Source organism: Schistocerca piceifrons, chromosome X (assembly GCF_021461385.2).
Source record: "Schistocerca piceifrons isolate TAMUIC-IGC-003096 chromosome X, iqSchPice1.1, whole genome shotgun sequence".
Classification (NCBI taxonomy): domain Eukaryota; kingdom Metazoa; phylum Arthropoda; class Insecta; order Orthoptera; family Acrididae; genus Schistocerca; species Schistocerca piceifrons.
Window position 1 is genome coordinate 736,381,721 of NC_060149.1, and position 21,958 is coordinate 736,403,678.

At 35.5% G+C, this 21,958-nt stretch overlaps 1 protein-coding gene across 1 annotated transcript in view; it reads left to right on the top strand.

Moving 5' to 3' along the window:
* Positions 1-21,958, top strand: part of LOC124722682 (putative ammonium transporter 3) — a 234,576-nt gene that overhangs the window by 179,944 nt on the left and 32,674 nt on the right. Inside the window, exon 8 of the mRNA XM_047247825.1 lies at positions 6,064-6,152. Within this exon, the coding sequence (XP_047103781.1) occupies positions 6,064-6,152 (89 nt within the window). The remainder of the gene's footprint in view (positions 1-6,063; positions 6,153-21,958) is intronic.

Here is a 21,958-nt window from a genome sequence, read left to right on the forward strand (position 1 = left end):
TTGATGTGGTTTGCAGCTGCTTTCTCTAACACTTCTGACAGGACTGGAAGAATAAAAATAGCCCGATAGTTTTCCATGTCTTCCCTCTGCCCTTTCTTGAACAGAGGTCTGACTTTGGCATACTTCAGAACTTCGGTAAGGCATCCCTATTCAAAAGATTGGTTGAATAGTTTATTTGGGGGAGGTGCTATTATGCCATGCACTGTTTTAATCACTTTAGTGGGTCTCTGCAATTGTGAATGCATGAGAGTGTTTTATGTTCAGTGGGAGAAAACATAACTGATTACATTTAACAAAGTTCACAGCACTTTATGGCCTCGATGTAGGAAACTAGGAGATGAAACTGTGACCATTAATCAGAAAACCCATCCTCCAACTTGAGATGAGCAGAAAATTTAGGGGATTGACTGGTTTAGTAACTTTGTGGGAAAAGATTCAAGATTGAAGATTCCGTTTCTTTTCTTGATAATAATAATATTGGTAATGGATTCTAGCGTAAATACTGGAAAAAGATAAGGTATTTATACTTACTTGTTTCGTTATGTTCCTCTGTTTCAGGCTGATTCTTTATTCCTTAACTTCTGAAAGGTCATCCATACAGTTTGTCTAGTCACCTAATGAACAAAATGCAATCATGTGGAACATCGGGCCACCTTTGTGATTGGTTGAAGAGATTTTACAACAGATAGAACACAGTATATCATTCTAATTGGAGAGAAATCGTCAGACATAGAAGTAATTTTGGCATATGTCAAGGAAGTGTAATGGTATCATTACTATTCACAATATACACTCCTGGAAATGGAAAAAAGAACACATTGACACCGGTATGTCAGACCCACCATACTTGCTCCGGACACTGCGAGAGGGCTGTACAAGCAATGATCACACGCACGGCACAGCGGACACACCAGGAACCGCGGTGTTGGCCGTCGAATGGCGCTAGCTGCGCAGCATTTGTGCACCGCCGCCGTCAGTGTCAGCCAGTTTGCCGTGGCATACGCAGCTCCATCGCAGTCTTTAACACTGGTAGCATGCCGCGACAGCGTGGACGTGAACCGTATGTGCAGTTGACGGACTTTGAGCGAGGGCGTATAGTGGGCATGCGGGAGGCCGGGTGGACGTACTGCCGAATTGCTCAACACGTGGGGCGTGAGGTCTCCACAGTACATCGATGTTGTCGCCAGTGGTCGGCGGAAGGCGCACGTGCACGTCGACCTGGGACCAGACCGCAGCGACGCACGGATGCACGCCAAGACCGTAGGATCCTACGCAGTGCCGTAGGGGACCGCTCCGCCACTTCCCAGCAAATTAGGGACACTGTTGCTCCTGGGGTATCGGCGAGGACCATTCGCAACCGTCTCCATGAAGCTGGGCTACGGTCCCGCACACCGTTAGGCCGTCTTCCGCTCACGCCCCAACATCGTGCAGCCCGCCTCCAGTGGTGTCGCGACAGGCGTGAATGGAGGGACGAATGGAGACGTGTCGTCTTCAGCGATGAGAGTCGCTTCTGCCTTGGTGCCAATGATGGTCGTATGCGTGTTTGGCGCCGTGCAGGTGAGCGCCACAATCAGGACTGCATACGACCGAGGCACACACGGCCAACACCCGGCATCATGGTGTGGGGAGCGATCTCCTACACTGGCCGTACACCACTGGTGATCGTCGAGGGGACACTGAATAGTGCACGGTGCATCCAAACCGTCATCGAACCCTTCGTTCTACCATTCCTAGACCGGCAAGGGAACTTGCTGTTCCAACAGGACAATGCACGTCCGCATGTATCTCGTGCCACCCAACGTGCTCTAGAAGGTGTAAGTCAACTACCCTGGCCAGCAAGATCTCCGGATCTGTCCCCCATTGAGCATGTTTGGGACTGGATGAAGCGTCGTCTCACGCGGTCTGCACGTCCAGCACGAACGCTGGTCCAACTGAGGCGCCAGGTGGAAATGGCATGGCAAGCCGTTCCACAGGACTACATCCAGCATCTCTACGATCGTCTCCATGGGAGAATAGCAGCCTGCATTGCTGCGAAAGGTGGATATACACTGTACTAGTGCCGACATTGTGCATGCTCTGTTGCCTGTGTCTATGTGCCTGTGGTTCTGTCAGTGTGATCATGTGATGTATCTGACCCCAGGAATGTGTCAATAAAGTTTCCCCTTCCTGGGACAATGAATTCACGGTGTTCTTATTTCAATTTCCAGGAGTGTACTAAGTGATTAAAGATAAACTTTCAAATCGCTGTAGAAATAACATCACTTGTCAGAATGACATCAAATTGCAACGGAATATTATCGGAGTAGGGAGAAAACATTTGGCAGAAGAAAGATATATAGTTACAAAATGTAGCAATAGATGGCACTGTAAGCATCATAATCTAATAGTGGTCGACTACAAATGACAAATGAATCATATAACAATGCCTAAGGTGTACGTTTGACAGTAAACAAACTGTACTGTACTACTCAGTGTCCATGGGTGTATGGGTGTGATACTGTTAGTTACGTAAGCTCATCCACCACGGTGAGGTCATATCACATTGGATGGGAAAAGTCGATTTTTAATTGTCCTGAGGCCAAAACCCGGATGAAAAGCATCAATCAAAATCAAATCGGATTATTAATTTCCGTGTGACTGGCGGAAAACATGTTCAATATGCTGTCCACTGTTTTCTGCAAAAAGTTGAAATCGAGAAACAGCATGTTCCACAACTGATCAAAGTGTTTCCGGGGTCACGTTCAGAATGTGTTGCGTAATGCATATCTTCACTGCAGCTAAGCATGCAATAATGACACCGAAAACAACATCTTCCAGATAGCACCAAGGCCAGTAGTCACACAGATTAAGATCAGGTGATCGGTTCGGCCAGGCTATAGGGAAATGGTGGCTGATAATTCAAGCATTTTCGAAATGCCGCATCAGTAGCTGCTTAACTAGATTTGCAATGTGCAGAGTTGTGCCATCTTGCTTAAAAATGATCCCATCCACACATCCACGCTGTTGGAGCGCTGGAATGACGTGGTTGCGCAAAAGACTCTCGTAGCACTTAGCAGTGACAGTACGGATAACAGGACCGGTAGCAGCTCTCTCTCCGAAAAAATATGGCGCTGTGATAAGTGATGCCATAAATCCGCACCACACAGTGACATTTTCAGGGTGGAGTGGTACTGGCTGATTTGAGTGTGGATTTTCCATTGCCCATATTCGACAATTCTGTGTATTGACATATCCTGTCAGATGGAAGTGGGCTTCGTCTGTCCACAAAATCTTCTGCGGGCAATCGTTATCCACTTCCGTTCAAGCAAGAAATTCTAAAGCGAAGGTCTCTCTTGCTGGCAGGTCAACAGAAAGCTACTCATGCACAGGGGTAATTTTCAATGGACAGCAAAGAAGGACCTTTTGTAGATTTTACACACTGTGCTCACGGATATGTCAAATGTTTGGGCAATTCTCCATGCACCCCACATTTGCACACCCCCACTCGTCTCCTCCTGCATTGTTGTGGCCACTGCTTCCACTGACGTCGAATAAATTCGTTTCCTTCTATCAGGTTGCACACCAAAAGAACCTGTCTTTTCGAATTTCCCAATCAGTTTTTCCAGACTCTCAGCAGTCATCAGACCAACGCCTTTTTTCAAATCCTCCAGTGTCTGGAACTTCTGCAGAGCGGTGCGTGCACAGTCAACATTCTTTAATATGGCTTTACAAGCAGAAAACGATCATGCATTGAGATTGTCATGGGGAACGTCACAGATGCGAAAGGAGGAAAAGCCAGGTACGCAGCATGTTTATACCAACTTCATTGGGTTTTGGGCATGAAAGGTGTTTTCATTTACATATTCTGGCACATACAGCACCATCTATTGATCAGTTTTCACGCTATTTTTTCCTTCTGCCGTACATTTTCCCCCTTCTCCAATAATATTCTGTTGCAATTTGATGTCATTCTGACCCGTGGTGTTATTTCTACAGTGTTTTGCAAGTTTAATTATAATCACCCTGTATATAAATGACCTAGTGGATAAAGTAAGAGGTTCTGGTAGGCTTTTTGCAGATGATGCTGTTACATACAGAAGAGTCCCAACAATAGAAAATTGTAGCCAACTGTATGTTTAACTTGGAATCAAGATTACAGTTAGGGGAACTAATTTCCTTTTGTTTCACTGAACCAACATCTCCCTTTCATGGATAAAGTTCAAAAGTTCTGTTTAACACATCTTGGACAGGTATGTGCTGATCAAAGGTGTGGGAGATGGGAAGTGCACCCAGGTAAGACCATGTTAGAAATATGCTCCAAAAGCAAAGAGAAGTTGGCCACAGATTTCAACATAACCAAAACATTGTGGACAAACATAAAATGGAAAAAAATAGTGCAAGGAGAGGCATATGTGAACCTTTCAATAATTTGAAAATAAAATTCTATCTACCAATCTACAGAAAATTCTAAGCAATTTTGGTCTTCTGTTTATTGATTTGTTATTCATATAACACTCAGTGACACTCAGTGACCATAATGTCAACTGAAATGGTGCATTACAGGGATAAGGTCATAATACAGAATTCCTTCTCTCAACACAGTCTCACTTAGGAAAGCAGTGATGTGGTTCATCCTGTCAATCATCACACAAGTGCTAAAATGATGAATAACAAAATAAGTGACCACAGAATAGGAAGTCAACTGAGGTCATTTAACAGAGGAATGATGACAGTACCTCATGAAGTACCTAAATGATTCTGCACACAGTATGGGGCAGAACTCACTTCTCTTTTAACAGCACTACATGACAGGTTGCTGGAACAACAAAGCGTTGTAAGTGATGGGAAAAATTTATGGGTGAATCTCACTTTGAAAAAGGTTTGCCATACAGATGCTCACAATTATAGCCCTATATCACTGACCACAGTCTGTTGTAGAATTTTGAAAGATTTCTTACGCTCCTGTATTATAAATTCTGAAGACAAAAAATATCCTCTAGGAATGAAAATAGTTTCCACAGACAATGATATTTTCAAACCCAGCTCTGTCTGTTCATTCACAAGGCCCAGAAAGCAATAGATGATGTCACCAAGAGTGATTCTTTGTTCCTTAATTCTTGAAGACATTCCATATGGGTACACAATGCCACCTAATGAACAAAATAAGATATAGTATACCAAATGAGATAACAGCTTGGGTCTTAACTAATGTCCCAAATCACTAAATGCAGAACTTAATAGAGCAATGAGACCAAATTTATATTTGGAAGAAGGCAGAATTAAATTCTCGTTTGTCCATCTTGATTTAAGGTTTTCCCTAATCCATTCAGGCTAGTACCTACCCCTTCAGTGAAATCAAGATTTTATCATATTCTGATTCATTTTGTTATCCCATATGAGGCCTTTTGAAGCCTTGAAGTCATTCACAGAAGCAAACTTCTTTTTATCCCCACCAGTATGCAGCAGACCTCTCCTTAGAATCTTTCTTACTGTGACCGACAACTTTTCTTTAAGATCCACTCATCCCAAACTTCTTTATAAAATTTGTTCTCCTGGGTAATTTTTGTTACCAACTGAAAATTATGCTCATTATATTTAGCTAAATATTTCTTATAGTAGCCATCCATTTCAGTTAACATGTTTTCCTCCTTAGTGTCAGAGCTCATTCCTCTGTTTAGTGCCACGGTCGCAGGTTCGGATCCTGCCTTGGGCATGGATGTGTGTGATGTCCTTAGGCTAGTTAGGTTTAAGTAGTTCTAAGTCTAGGGGACTGGTGACCTCAGACGTTGAGTCCCATAGTGCTCGAAGCCTAAGCCTCTGTTTAGGACATATGACCTCTATGTAAAACCTTGTAGAAGTTCCAATTTTATCTCTCTGGATGATCTGATACTGATTTGTCATGGTCAATTCATCCCAGTCTTCTATGGATAGTCCAACCAAGCCCACACCATCCCCCACAAGCACTTGCAACCTCATGCTTGCCCATCCAAGTAAAAGCTGAGCTGAACTGTCTGTGTTACTCCACAGTCTTCCTCTATAAACAGTCATTCAGTAATTTAATTTTTCTCTTATGCTTTATCACAGGAGGTGGCTGGTACATGTTAGGTGTGCAGCTTTTGTCAGTGGTCTGCTTGATAACATGGGGCATAACAACAAATTTCCTGCTTCTCTTTGTAAGTACAAGACCTATTTGACTCAGCATGTTGCATAAATATAAATGAGTGATCTTCTGCAATAAAAACTGCAGTGCTCATTTTACACAGTAAACAAGTCTAGAAAATCTAAAACTAAAATACATTAGAAGATATTCGTTTAGCTATATTAAACAATACTATACGATGGATGATCACAGGAAAAAGCACAACATAAAACCACACAATGAAAGAGCATATTCTCAGAAATTAGCTTTGACTACAAGCAGTGTACCAAAGCCAGGACAGAATGATGATAGTAATTATTTTTTGTATCAAAACGAAAATTCTCTCACGAAAATATAAAATTATGAGATACAATCATTGACCAGTGCTTGCCATCAGGACAAATGTCAGTATTGCTTATAGATGTTCTCTTTCATGCAACCACCCTTCCCCTTTTTCGTCTTTCTCACCCCTTGTCACAGCAAATGAATCCATCTCTCCCTATGGTCTGAGTGACTTGTCTTTCCTCTTTAACCTTCCTCAATCTCATCTTCTCTCCTCCCTGAGGAAGGAACTATTGGTTCCAAAATCTATCGCAGCACCACCATTTCCACATTTCCCCTTAATGTAAGCATTGACCAGAACTAGGTTTTTTATGTTAATTATCATGCTTACTTTCAGCCTATGTCATTAGTGAAGTTGGAAAGCATGAGATTCATAGTTATTTTTTAATGGCACTAAGAGTCTGACCCTGTTGCAGGAAGTTTCAGATATGATAGCGGCACCTTCGCTCCTTCACTCAGTTTGAAGTAACGTTTGTAGTGATTACACTGCCAGTCAGTTCTCTCTAGCAACCATTTCTGTCAAACTAGTTTCTATTTATGTGTCCTAACCAGCCTGAAAAATGAATTTGTCATTTTTCTAAAGGTTGTGTTCATACATGACATTAAAAATCATTTATGCAAGTATACACTCTAGAGCCAAATCTATCAAATTGCGACCAGCACGGAACTTGGTGCACCATTTCTCAATGGTGATTTTCAAGAGACATGCTGCCCCATACACATTCTTCATTCTTCAGTGGATGTTCATCGGTGTTCATTCTTTGGCAGCCAAGAAAAGAATAACAGCACATTGACTTTGTTTGAATGCATTAGGTAATGGCACCATAGTTCATATTTCCACATTTACCACATGTGCATTGGAAAGAAACAAATGCCACACTAATCCCTGCCCTATATGTTAATGCGCATATACCCACACTGTAATCATGTTATATTGTGTGCAGGAAGACCCAGAAACTTTCTGATTGTCCATTATATGATTCCTGAAAAGGGGTATCAGCCTATTCAATAGTTGGGGCAACAGGCTATATAACTGACTTATCTGGCCTTCTAAAATTAGCCAATATGGATTTTTTATGTAGGTATTATGGACAGCTGAAAGCAAGGTTAAACTACAGGCAATATATTTTTGAAAGATGTTCAACTCTACTGTACAGTTTAATGATGATGACATAATCTTGAATAAAATATTCTGAAGAAAAAATAGTCACCATTTCAATCTCAAAGCAGGAACTAATGAAAAGAATGTTCTCATTAGAAAGAACAAATCTAACATTCTGTGGGTTAGACCTTGGTATTCCATGTCTGTTAATGAAGTAGCTAGATTAAAGAATTTGAAAACAGAAATGGGTTGGCTGAAATGAGATGTAATAAGAATTGTAGAACTGTGGTGGCAGGAAGAAAATGCTGCTGACCCAGTGAGTACAGGTTTACCATCAAAAAATTAAACGGGTGTAACACTGGAGTGGAACTAATAAGGAATAAGCACTAAGAATGTAAGTGAACCACTATTAACAGCAATATAGTAGTCACCCATAACAGGGAAAAGAACCTCTGGAGAGGAGAGATTCCAGCTGTTTGAAAAGCTAATATGAAACATACACAGAAAAGCTGAAAGGTGGAAGGAATACATAGTGTCCATACAATGAAAATAAACTTGAAGGCAGTATTATAGAAATGTAAAAGGAAGTAAATAAAGATAAGATGGGGTTTATGATACTATGAGAGGAATTTAACAGAACTCTAAAAGACCTACGTCTAAACAAGTTCCTGGAGTAGATGACATTCTCTCAGGATTATTGAAATTCTCCAGAGAACCAACCATGACAAAGCTATTATACCGTGTATGCACCGAATAGAATGGATTAACGAGAATTGTTCATGTTGTAACTTCAGTAGTATCAGGAAGAATAACTGGAAAGAAACTGAAATCATTTATTTCAAAATGATAATTCCTGATGATGAAACTGTCACTACATGTTCATCACCATTTGAAGTCATTATGACACATTTAAAGGCAACAATGCAGCTGAACATCATAATGGTTCATTTGTAACACAGGCAAAAACAACTTCACGCAAACTAATGCTGGTGTAACTCTTCCCTGATTGTTACACATAAATGACACAATAATCTGGATGAAAAGACACTTGCTGTAGTTATTTTTAATATTTTGTCACAAGTTATGTGAGAATAATGTATAATTTGTGTGTTTGGATGAAAATAAATGTGATGTGTGTTTATGGCTTTTACCCAAGGTATTCTATTTTTGTCTGAATGTCTAAGTTAACTTATCCAGAATCCCAACAACCCAGATGGCCTATAGCCTCATCTGTTCTGGGTGAACATGGTTCCACAATCATCCCAAATTCAAAAAAATAAAGTGCTGGCTATTTCAGTATTACTGAGCCATCAGTCTGGTAAGTCATTTTCGCAAAATACTAACTCAGAATATTTCAGGAAGAATGGGATGACTACTAGAAGATGAGATGAGGAATATCTGTTTTGATTCAAGAGAAATGTAGGAATATCTGAATGAATGTGGACCTTATGATGCATCATAGAGGATGAATTGAGAAAAAGGCAAACCTACATTTATAGCTTGTGTAAATTTAGAGATATCTTTCGAAATTGTTGGTTTGAACACACTCTTTAAAATTCTCACTGTAGCAGAGATCTAAATACAGGGAGCAAAGGTTATTTATAACTTATACAGAAACTAACAGCAGAAACAAGAGTGAAAGAAAATGACAGGCAAGGAGGAGTTAAGACAAGGTTGTAGCCTTCCTGTTATTCAATCTGTATATTGAGCGAATAGTAACAAAAACGAAGGAGAAACCTGGAAAGGGAATTAAAACTCTGGCAGAAGAAATAAAAACTTTGAGGTTTTTATCAGAGACAGCAAAGGCCTTGGAAGATCAGTTGTGCATAATTAATAATGAATTGAAACGGGTTGTAAAATGAAAATCAACAAAAGGCAAGAACAATGGAATATAGCCAAATAAATCAGTTGATGTTGACAGTATTAGAATAGGAAATCAGACACTAGAATTGGTAGATGATATTTGCGATTTGGAAAGCAAAAAAACTAATGATGGCGCAGGTAGAGAGAACGTAAAATGCAAGCTGGCAACAGCAAGAAAAGTGCATCAGAAAAGAGAAAGTTATTGACATTAAATATAAATTTAAGTTTTAAGAAGTCTTTTACTGAAGGTGCTTGTATGGTATGTCACCTTGTATTGAAGTGAAACATGATGATACATAATTCAGACAATACAGAGATGTTGAGTCACGGACAGGCACAACAAAAAGACTGCTATAAATCTAAGCTTTTGGCCAAAAGCAGGAAACACACACACATTCACACAAGCAAAACTCACACTCACATGACCAGTGTCTCTGGACATTGTTATCCCATCCTGGATTGTCCATTGTTTCATATCATTCAGATAAGAAGAGAATAGAAGCTTTTGAAATTCGATACTATAAACTAACACTGAACAATGGATGAGTTGATTGGATAACTACTGGGAAAGTACTGAATAAAAATGGAGAGAAAAGAGTGTTATGGCACAACTTCACTAAAAGAAGTGATTGGTTTATAGGGAACATCCTGAGGCATCAAGAAATAGTCAGTCTGGTAACCAATAAAGTGTGGGGGTTAAAATATACACAGAAAACCAAGGCTTCACTACAGTAAGCTGTTCCTAATGGATGTATGTTGATTTAGGTATGTGGAGTCAGAGAGGCTTGCCCAGGGTAGACAAGTATGGAAAGTTGCACCAAACCTGTCTTTGAACTGAGGACTATACTAACAGCAACAACAAGGTCAGCCTCCAGAAAAGGCACTATTAGACCATTATAGGTCATGATCTAGGTTTCCACCATTACTTGTTAATGATGCTGAAGATGAGCTACTCTGTCAACAGTCCCTCTTCAAGACCTGAGATGTCCTGTATGCACTGGGATCCTTTTAGCCTCAAGTTTTAAGATAACTGACAATAGGAAATAACACCCAAAGTTGAACAACAGAGCAAGAAAAGTTAATGATTCACTCACAGATCAAATTACCATCAGAACACAGAGCTATTATATTTTTGTGTAAATAGAAACAGTTATCGAGTAATAAAAGTTTTTGATTTTTATATAAAAATCAATTTCTTCAGATACAGAATCAGTCACTGCCACATGAATTTGTACTCCAGAACTCCTTGCAAACAATCTTCAGATACATGTTGCATTACATGGTTCCAGCACAAATATGCCTGCTAAGACAACTGTTCAGAATGTACCTACCATTAAATTATAGCTAAAATACCAGAATAGTGAAAGAACTGTTTTTAAAATATACAAACTACACATTTGTAATGCTTTTTGCTAATTACAGTAGCTACTCACCAAATACAGAAGGTGAGGTAGCAGACTGCCACAGTGAAGAAGACTGTTAAAATATTTGCTTTTGGATGAAGTCCTTCTCATGTACAAAACACACGTTCACACAAGCACAACTAATGCACATGTGGCCACAGTCTCCGGGCACTGAGGTCTGACTGCAAACTACATCTGACATGAGTAGCAAACTTTTAGGGTGGGTGGTGGGGTGTGGAGGATGGAGCCATTGGATGAAGGGTGAGAGAGATAGCATGGTAGGAGTGCAAGAAGATGCTAGTGCTGTCTGTAGGGGTGTGCAGGGACATGGTGTGGACGGCATTGGGTTGCTAGGTGCAGCATTGGAGGCTATCCTTGGGGTTGGAGATGGGGGGGGGGGGGGGAGAAGGAAAGGAAGAGGACAAAGGTGAGAAGTAGGGTAGGTGGTAGCCGGTGGATGTATGGGACAGGTCTTGCATCTAAGTCTATTGCAGGGATATGAGCCATAAGGCAATGGTTTGAGAGCAGAGGTGAAGTTGGGAGATCAGAAGATCAAGGATACTGAGTAGGAAATGAAGAACACGTTTTGCATGCATTGATTCCAATGCAGCCACTTTCATTGTTCCAAGATGACAGGTCTCAACAGTCTTTTGCTGCCATCATGTGATTTTATGGAACTTGGCAACAAATTGCCTTATTACATTACATGAAGGCAAAGCATAAAAGGCACTCCACACATATACATATCTCAAAAAAAAACTCAGTTGGTAAAACACACACACACACACACACACACACACACACACACACACACACACACACACAGACACAAGCATAGGTGATACATGTGTTTTATCAACTGTGTGCAATTTAGCAAAGGGTTTGTATCAAGATATGACAGTTTAAACTGGTCATCTTGAGAACTGTGATTGTGATGTACAAAGTGTGGATCAAACACAGTACAGTATGTGTACCTTACAAGATACTGATGATTCAGTGGCTGTTGGAATACAACTGTGGGAGGGATGGGGAGGACATTCCTCATTTCAGTGCATGACGATTGGTAGTCGAAACCGTAGTGAAGAATTGGAGAATGTGATTCAGTTGCTACCTTCCTGGGTGATACTGAGTCACAAGAGAAATGCTCCTCTGTGGTCAAATAGTGTGTATATGGGTTGTAATAGGTGACTGGAGAGACAAGGTACAGTAGATGTGTTTTTGGTACATTAGGACGGTAATTTTGATCTGTGAAGGCCTCAGTGAGACCCTTGGCAGATTATCACAACAGGCCTTAAACCAAAAACTTAATCTTCACAATGGTTCATATTTTCTAACAGTTTTTCACTTATGTTAATTTTTTAATATTTTGTTCTCCATGTTTTAATTTTTTCCGTTTTTAACCACTTCTTCATATTTCTTGATTAAATCCTGTATTTCGTATTCGTTTAGTGTATAATCTCTTTTGTTACTATCATATTGTTTAATGTGTGGTATGTGGTGAAATTTGTCTAAATAGTGGTGATAGAAAATGGCAGGAATTATTTTTTTCTACTGTTCTATTTTCTTCTATACTTTTCAATACATCACCATCGAAACTTTTAATACCATTTGTAACTTTTGCTGTTGTATCAGTAACAGGTCGATCTGTTTTCAAATTTTTCATGTACTGTTCTTGGTTATTTCTTCCATTTTCTAAACTCTGCTTTTAATTATTATTTTATTATTCTATTTTGTTAACCTATTTGATCAACCTCAGGCTCAGAAGTTTATATTTTGCGAAAATTTAAGAAAATTAAAAACAATGATTTATATTTTTAACATTTTACGTTTTTATAATTTTATATTTTTAGAACTCTACATTTATGTTGATAGGAAATCTTTAATTTTGTTTCTAGGTTTCCTTCATTAATTTTACTAGTCATGTCTGTTTTAATAAAACTTAATTTATCATTATTCCAACATTTACTACACATTTCCTTAAAATTGCCAAATTTTCAATCACCACCGACAAACTTATGATAAATATAACTTAAATTTTTAAAGCTTCAATAAAAAATTTAAAAATTTTAAATTATGATAATTTGCTTTGATATTTTCGAAAATCTTTGGCCTAAATAGAAGCAATCTATTACTTTACATCTATCCCCAAGGAAATAACTATGTCATGATGTTCCTAAATTATTTCATTTGAATTAATCAATATACATTTTAATTTAGCTGATGGGATGTTTGCAGAAAAAGTAAATATTTTCGTCGAGCAATTAATACTATTGTTTCTTTTAAACATTACTTATAATTTGGTGATTCTATGTTTTATGATCCAAAATATCCTATAAGAAATCACGAATCAGAAATTTGTTACTGATCAAAATAGTAATGTGATAGATGTTAATGGTGCTACTGTAACAGTTAGTTAAGAAATGAATTGAACAATTTTAAAGGATTTGCTTTACTATCTCGTGAATAATAAATAATCAAACAATTATGACAGTATTCAGTTCTTAAGCCTTTGATTAAAATTTCTTGGATTTGCGTAATAATCAAGTCGCAACATTTGTGCACAGAGAGCATCAATTTCTAATTTCCTTTTTTTTCTGTTCTTCTTCTTGGTGTTCTAATAACATAATAATGATATCTAAAGTGATGATCATGTAGTCTTAAAATAACGAAAGTTGTTCTTTAATTAAGATCTTATGTTTGTTGTACAGCATGTGTTAGTATTCCATTCTTTCTTTAACTCTCTTATTTGTAATTTCTATACTTTAATCAGGTTTATCATGTGATTTTAAAAGAGATATTTGCCCTTTATTTTACTCATTTCTTTTAAATCATTATTTGAATTTCATCCTTCTTCCATATCGTTTATATGCCCTTTATATAATACTATAAGATTTTTAATTTTATATTCTCCATATTTACAAACTGATGTTAAAACTTCATGAGTAACACATTTTCCGAATAGTTTGGTTTCCCCCTTTACTGTTTTAAATTTAAATTAAAGAATCTAAGCCTAGTTCATTGATGAATATTAATAATTATAGCCCTAGGGCTTAAATTTTAAAATATAAATTTATCTTCTTTATCAACACTAGTCTAATTGCATATTCAGTATTCCAGAACTTCAGCAACATCTACAGCTTCAAAACAAGGCTTATTTTTTAATCAGTCATCATTACAACTGGTTTATCATTGTATTGAAGTTTCCTGTTGCTGGGTCTAGAAAAAAAATTATTAGATTTTTAGTTCTCATTTTCATTTTATATAAATATATCCCTAAATAAATGGAAGCCATTAAATCAAAGATTTGTAAACATTGGGGTCTGAGAAATTTTATTTCCAAGAAATATACAAAAGATGACTGTCAAGAAAAGTGTAGGCCTTGTTTAAATGAACATCACTAAAATATATTTAATAAAAATAAAATTCTTCATATGTGTGGAAAATATGTTTCTAAATATTATTATATAGTCTGAAGAACAGACTAAGTTCTATTTCTGATTAAAATGATAGGAGCATAATTTCTAAAAACATACATTCAAAAAATTATGTGAATAGTCAAAACTACAGTTCGAATTGTTTTTATAAGTATGCAACATCTAAGATCAATATTCATTTACAGATAAAAATGAATTCTAGAGTATAACGAAAATAAGAACATTTATAATAATTCTTAATTCTACAAGCATCAGCTTAAAATATTTCTGTGTATAAATGGGTCTCTTTAAAGTATTGGAAGAGTTAGAAAATTATAATATAAAAAATATTTTTGAAGAAACAACAAAATTGTAATTAGTTAAATCTATGAAAATGTTAGTTATCACTGAGACATTCTACACTCAGAAGAAAAGTTTTCCAAATTTCATATGTATTACCAGCTGAAAAGATTAGTATGATGGTTGGAATTATCGCTTAGGGTTCAAAACATGTGATTGAATAATTTTTAATAGAAAACATAGATATAATAAAATGTGAATTTCATTGAAATTAAACCACATTAAATATAATTTATATCATAATGACCATATGGTTTATTAATGTATTTTATTTTCAAAAATATCTTAATTTATCATGAGGCCTTAAAATCTTTTTATTACTGTCAAGAAAATAAATTTCATGTTGAAAGCATTATTCTCATAGTTCTATATTGCTCTTTATTGTTCAATTACCACACTTTACAATCTTGTAACCTCATTTTACTTTTAACTACATTTGTCTTATATTTCCTTTACATTCATCTTTCATTTTTACTATTACTTTTCTATTAACTTGATTTATATTACATATATTCTTTTCAGGATAATCACTAGTATTAAAATAATCAATAACTACGTTCAAATCTTCATACAAATCGTCAGTTCTGTAGTGTACAAGTAACTAACAGTTAATTGATAGTAAACTACAATATTTCTCCATATTTTAGTTTCATAAGATTAAAGTGAAAATTATGCATTACTTCTTTCGATAAATAATTAATACAAATTCCAAATTATATATGTTTATTAAACCAAATTTTAATTTTATTCACATGGATACCGACTTAATTTTCATTAAATGTTTTTCTCCCTTTAATATTTGGCTTAGCTGTTAATTAATTTTGCATTTACTCTATTTCTAATATTCGTCTTTTTCCATATACTGAATTCATTTATTTGTAGAAACGTATTCAAAAACATTATTTCTTTAGTCTTCGTTTCTGTATTTAAATCTATCATAAATAAATATTTTAAATTTTAAAACTGAATGATTTCTTTATTTTCATTCCCTGAGAAAATATGGCTTAATAATTCTGTTGAAACAAGCTAATTATATTTATTTTCTAAATTACTTAATAATTACTTCCTTTGTCTTAGGCACAGTATTATTTTCGGGACCAAAGATAAATTTTGACTGTCCTCATGTAATTTTTTTGGGTATTGTAGATGTACTTAAGAAATATCACCCATTTTGGAAGCGTCAAAAATTTCGCTTATTTTTTCAGATACAAAATTATTTGATCAACCCATTCAAAGCTCAAAAATATATATTACAAAAATTTTATATGTTATATAAATTATTTGCATCAAATTCTATTACAAAATTCGATATAAAAGTTTTTCAAAAAAAATTTTATATTTATTTGATTTAACAGTCTTTTACACGTCTTATTCCTGTTGCTATCATTAAAATCATGTCATAATTGTGTAATGACTTAAGATGTTGACTTGCAGCATAACTATATAAATTACTTGCATACTAAATATCTTAATAAATTCTATATAATAGTTTTAGCATAATGTTTGATATACTTGTTATTCGCTTTCACATATTGTTTATACTTCTTCTTCCTTCTTCTTTCATTAAAATCATGTCATAATTGTGTAATAATTCAAGGGGTAGTAGTTCTGTCCATTTTGACAACGAATCATAACATAAATCTGCAGCAATAAAATACCAAGAAGGGTCTAACCATAAGCTTTTATGCAGGACTTCTAAAATTTTCAGAAACATCACCTAATATGGAAACACCCATTTCTAAATGTAAATCATTACATTCTCCTGAAATTTTATGTTATTTTCCCTAAATTAGTTTAATGTGATTACAATCTTCTTCGCTAATATCAGATTCATTTAATTTATTATAAGATTCTTAATTTGGTTCTTTTTCAATAATTTTTTCAACGATTTTTGTAATCTTAGGAATAGATTCATTTTTAGTAACTATATTTATTAGAGATTCTGGAAAAAATTTGTAACGTTTTTCCTTCCAGTTCTTTTACAATTTCTAAGGAAGCTTATCCTGGCTTGAGGCAATAAATTTAAGTGTACCAATGACTCCCATTCTTAAATTTATTGTTTGTTTACCAAAACTAATATATCTATTTTCATTATTTGGTAGTAAATCTAGTTTCTTTCATCATAATTTGTCTTGCAAAAGATAACTATAGCCACATGAAGTATGTAAAGAGACTGGTAAAAAATTAGCAGTTTTAATTGTAAATAATGATTGATTTATTCATTTACGTGTTAAATGATCATGTTGATCAACTTTTCTTTGCATAATGTCTTCTACACAAAGAACAAATTTAAAATTTATTGTACTTTGCTTGTTCTTCAGAAGAAGTTAAGGTGTCATTCAATCTCTTTCAGAATAAATTTCCACAGGTTGTTCAAGTTCTTCATTCATACATGCAAAAACATTTTTATGGCAGTTCAGTCCTCTATGCACAACTGGATCTTTGTAGCACCCATTAATATATACAGGGTGTTACAAAAAGGCACGGCCAAACTTTCAGGAAACATTCCTCACACACAAAGAAAGAAAATATGTTATGTGGACATGTGTCCAGAAACACTTACTTTCCATATTAGAGCTCATTTTATTACTTCTCTTCAAATCACATTAATCATGGAATGGAAACACACAGCAACAGAATGTACCAGCGTGACTTCAAACACTTTGTTACAGGAAATGTTCAAAATGTCATATGTTAGTGAGGAAACATGCATCCACCCTCCGTCGCATGGAATCCCTAATGCGCTGATGCAGCCCTGGAGAATGGCGTATTGTATCACAGCCGTCCACAATACAAGCACGAAGAGTCTCTACATTTGGTACCGAGGTTGCGTAGACAAGAGCTTTGAAATGCCCCCATAAATGAAAGTCAAGAGGGTGGAGGTCAGAAGAGCATGGAGGCCATGGAATTGGTACACCTCTACCAATCCATCGGTCACCGAATCTGTTGTTGAGAAGTGTATGAACACTTCGACTGTAATGTGCAGGAGCTCCATCGTGCATGAACCACATGTAGTGTCGTACTTTAAAGGCACATGTTCTAGCAGCACAGGTAGAGTATCCTGTATGAAATCATGACAACGTGCTCCATTGAGCGTAGGTGGTAGACCATGGGGCCTAATCAAGACATCACCAAGAATGCCTGCCCACACGTTCACAGAAAATCTGTGTTGATGACGTGATTGCACAATTGCGAGAGGATTCTCGTCAGCCCACACATGTTGATTGTGAAAATTTACAATTTGATCACCTTGGAATGAAGCCTCATCCGTAAAGAGAACATTTGCACTGAAATGAGGATTGACATATTGTTGGATGAACCATTCACAGCAGTGTCACCATGGAGGCCAATCAGCTGCTGATAGTGCCTACACGCACTGTACATGGTACGGAAACAACTGGTTCTCCCGTAGCACTCTCCATACAGTGAAGTGGTCAACGTTACCTTGTACAGCAGCAACCTCTCTGACGCTGACATTAGGGTTATCGTCAACGGCACGAAGAATTGCCTCGTCCATTGCAGGTGTCCTCGTCGTTCTAGGTCTTTCCCAGTCGCGAGTCATAGGCTGGAATGTTCCGTGCTCCCTAAGATGCCGATCAGTTGCTTCGAACGTCTTCCTGTCGGGACATCTTCGTTCTGGAAATCTGTCTCATATAAACGTACCATGCCACGGCTATTGCCCCGTGCTAATCCATACATCAAATGGGCATCTGCCAACTCCGCATTTGTAAACATTGCACTGACTGCAAAAACACGTTCGTGATGAACACTAACCTGTTGATGCTACGTACTGATGTGCTTGATGCTAGTACTGTAGAGCAATGAGTCGCATGTCAACACAAGCACCGAAGTCAATATTACCTTCCTTCAATTGGGCCAACTGGTGGTGAACCGAGGAAGTACAGTACATACTGACGAAACTAAAATGAGCTCTAAATTGGAAATTAAGCGTTTCCGGGCACATGTCCACATAACATCTTTTCTTTATTTGTGTGTGAGGAATGTTTCCTGAAAGTTTGGCTGTACCTTTTTGTAACACCCTGTATGATGTAATCATAATATTTTAATATTTAATATAATAATAACAACCACTTGGTTTGTGTTGATAATGTACATTATAAGTTTGGTTATTTGATTTTAGTTCATTTTGATTTATTTCATTTGGATATTTTTAGAGAATTTAATCGCAATCCTCTAGAATCTGCGCAAATGAAAAAAGGAACTTTTTGAGCACATTTATATTTTCAAACTGTTATGTATTCATTTTTCTCTTGTAGTTCTACTTTGAAAGGGTCGTTAATTTAACAACTTCTTCAGTGATCATCTAATTTTTCTTTATTATCATAATGTAAAAAACATAATCAGAAATATATTTTTATTACCATAGTCATTAATCTGACTTTAAACAAGTGTAGATAAATCTTTTATCCTACAGTATTGTGTATTATTTTCCATTTTAAAAGAATAAATAAAACAATTTTTCTTATTTAGATTTTGTTTTTATACTGGATATATTTGCTATCTCCATCAAATGATTCAACATTATTTGATATATTAATTTTAGTGTCAGTTTTTGAAATTTTAATGTCAACAGGAAACGTAGTATAGGTACTTTTTTCTTCAATCTCAATAGCAAAATTTTTATAATTACCTATTATGTATAAGTTTTTATATTTAATTCTATTTACTGGATTTAATGCTTAAGCCATACACCATAGAAAAGATTTTCGATTGTTATTTTTAACATTTAAGCTATCTGCTTTCTTTCTGATAGTTCAGTGTAAAATGGACCTCTTAGTGAAATATATCTATTAATTGTTAACTTTACTCGCTTAATTATATTTACTGTGCCAGTGAAACTGCAAGCTGAAAAATTATATATTTGTTAAAATATTTTATTTTCCTTTCTTAAATTTTTTTGACATTTTATTTTCTGAGTGTAATCCTCTAATTATGAATTTGATGCCCAAATTTCTTATATTTCTCTTTTGTCTTTATTTTGCGCTTACAATAAAATAAATTTATTTTCAACCCATGAAATATTTTTAGATAGTATTTCAGTTTTCATAATTTCCAGCTTTGATGCATGCAAGAAATTTAGGTCAAGCAAGTTTATATTATTTTCTAAATTTATTGTTGGTAATCTTTTTAAATGCTTTTTCAACTAAATATTGATGAACTGCTTTTCTGTTTTTTGTTTTCCTAAAAATATTTTAGAATAAAAAGGAAATATTTCTTTTAAGAGCTTTATTTCATCAGTTTTAAATCTTCATCGCATTCTACAATATAATAACAAGGTAACTGTTTCCAAATTACTCTTTCAATTCTTCTCTGACAGATGATGATGATGTGTTTAATTATAAATTAATTATTCTGTTTTTCCCAGTTTATAATATTCTACTAAATTATTTGTTTTGCAAAAGTTATGAATGTGAGATACACTGAAGTTGCTTAATTTCTCTCCCATTTATAAGTAAAAATATTTATTATATTTTAAAATATAAATAAATGAAAAATTTAATAGATTGAAATAAAAATGTTGAAACAATTGTATACATGTTGTGGATATAATACTACATTTGGGAGATTTAATTTATAAGATAAATAGTTTATTAGATTTTTAAAATTGGAAAATAAATAATTTATTGATTTTTTTAAAATGAAGAAATGAGCTTACATTTTTGTTAGGTTTGTAGTTTTTAGTTTAAAACATCTTCATCATGAAATTAAATAGTTTCATATTTTCTAAACCTTTGTATTTCAGTTTAATATTTCGTTTTTCAAAACAATTAAAACCATATTCCATAACTAATTTCTTATATCTGTTTGGTAAAATAATTTTAATTACTTTGTTAAGCTGCATACCAATTTTTCCACCATATCTAGTATTTAAGTATTCACAACCAGTAATATTATATAACAAAAATTAATTATAGCTCATTAATTTTTTGAAATAAATAGAATTGTTGAGCTTGTAAGGAATTGAATCCATTTATGTATGGAAAAAGTTATAAATTTTTATTCCTGTATTCTCAAAATTTTTATATTTTGTTTTTGGACAAGATATTTTTAATAGTTAAAAATTTATCTTTAACTGATTTTCAATCATTTTTAAACTAGGTTGAAATTTTATAACTAAATGATTTTCAAATCAGTTAAATTTATCAGTTAAATTGGTATTATGATTTTTTACATAGTTTTGTTCATTACATTCAGTTAAATTTCTTTAAATGGAGTTTGGAAGGGTTGAGTTAGGTGGGAAAAAGATTGGTAGTGGTAGATGACAACTGCCAATTGCCCCACCCTGTGGGGCCCTATAGGCAGTTTTTATCTACTTACAGGACCACTCTGCAGTTGATGCTTAAGTGCCTGGCAACAGGTTCACTGAACCACTTTCACACTGTTTCTCTATCATTCCACACACAAACAGCATGAGGGGAAAATAAACACCTCTATCTTTCTGTGCAGCTCTGATTTCTCTTATGTTATCATGGGCGCCATTTCTCCTTATGTACTTGGACATCAGAGAACTATATTCACATTCAGAGAATAACGCTGGAGAAGGAAATTTAGTTACAAGATCTTGCTGCAATGATAAACACTTCTGTCTCAGTTACGTTACCCTGACAAACACATTATATGTATGACACCCTCTCATCTGTTTCGTCATAATACAAAACGAGTTGTCTTTCTTGGAATTTTTTTTATGTCCTCCATAAATCCTGTCCATGAAGGATACAAAACCACTTAGCAAGACTCTAGCATAGTGTAGGTAGTCTCTTGTAAGTGTTCTGCCAATAACACACTGTCTTCAATTCGCCTTCCTCACAACGTTATGCTATACATTCGACTTTAAGTTGCTTATAATTGTCATCCCTAGGTATTTTTTTGAATTGCCAGCCTTTCGAACTGTGTAATTTATTATGTTGCTGAAATTTAAGGGATTTCTTTTAGTACTCACATGTATGACCTCACACTTAGTTATTTATGGTAAATGATAGCATCATCTGTAAAAAATCGTATTTGGCTGCTAAATAGTCTCCTAAATTATTTATGTAGGTTAGAAACAGCAGAGGGCCTGCATCACTTCCTTGATGAACACCAGATATCACTTCTGTTTTACTGGGACGTTTCTCGCAGGAAATCACGAATCCAGTCGTATAACTGAGATGATACTTCATAGGCTCGCAATCTGACTAGAAGCTAATTCTGAGGAATGGCATCACGACGCTGATGGATATCTTGAAATGTAGAATCAACCTGACATCCACTGTCGATAATACTCATTACTTCATGAGCAATAAAGAGCTAGTTTTCTTGCATAAGAATCTGTACAGACTTTGTGTCAATAGATAGT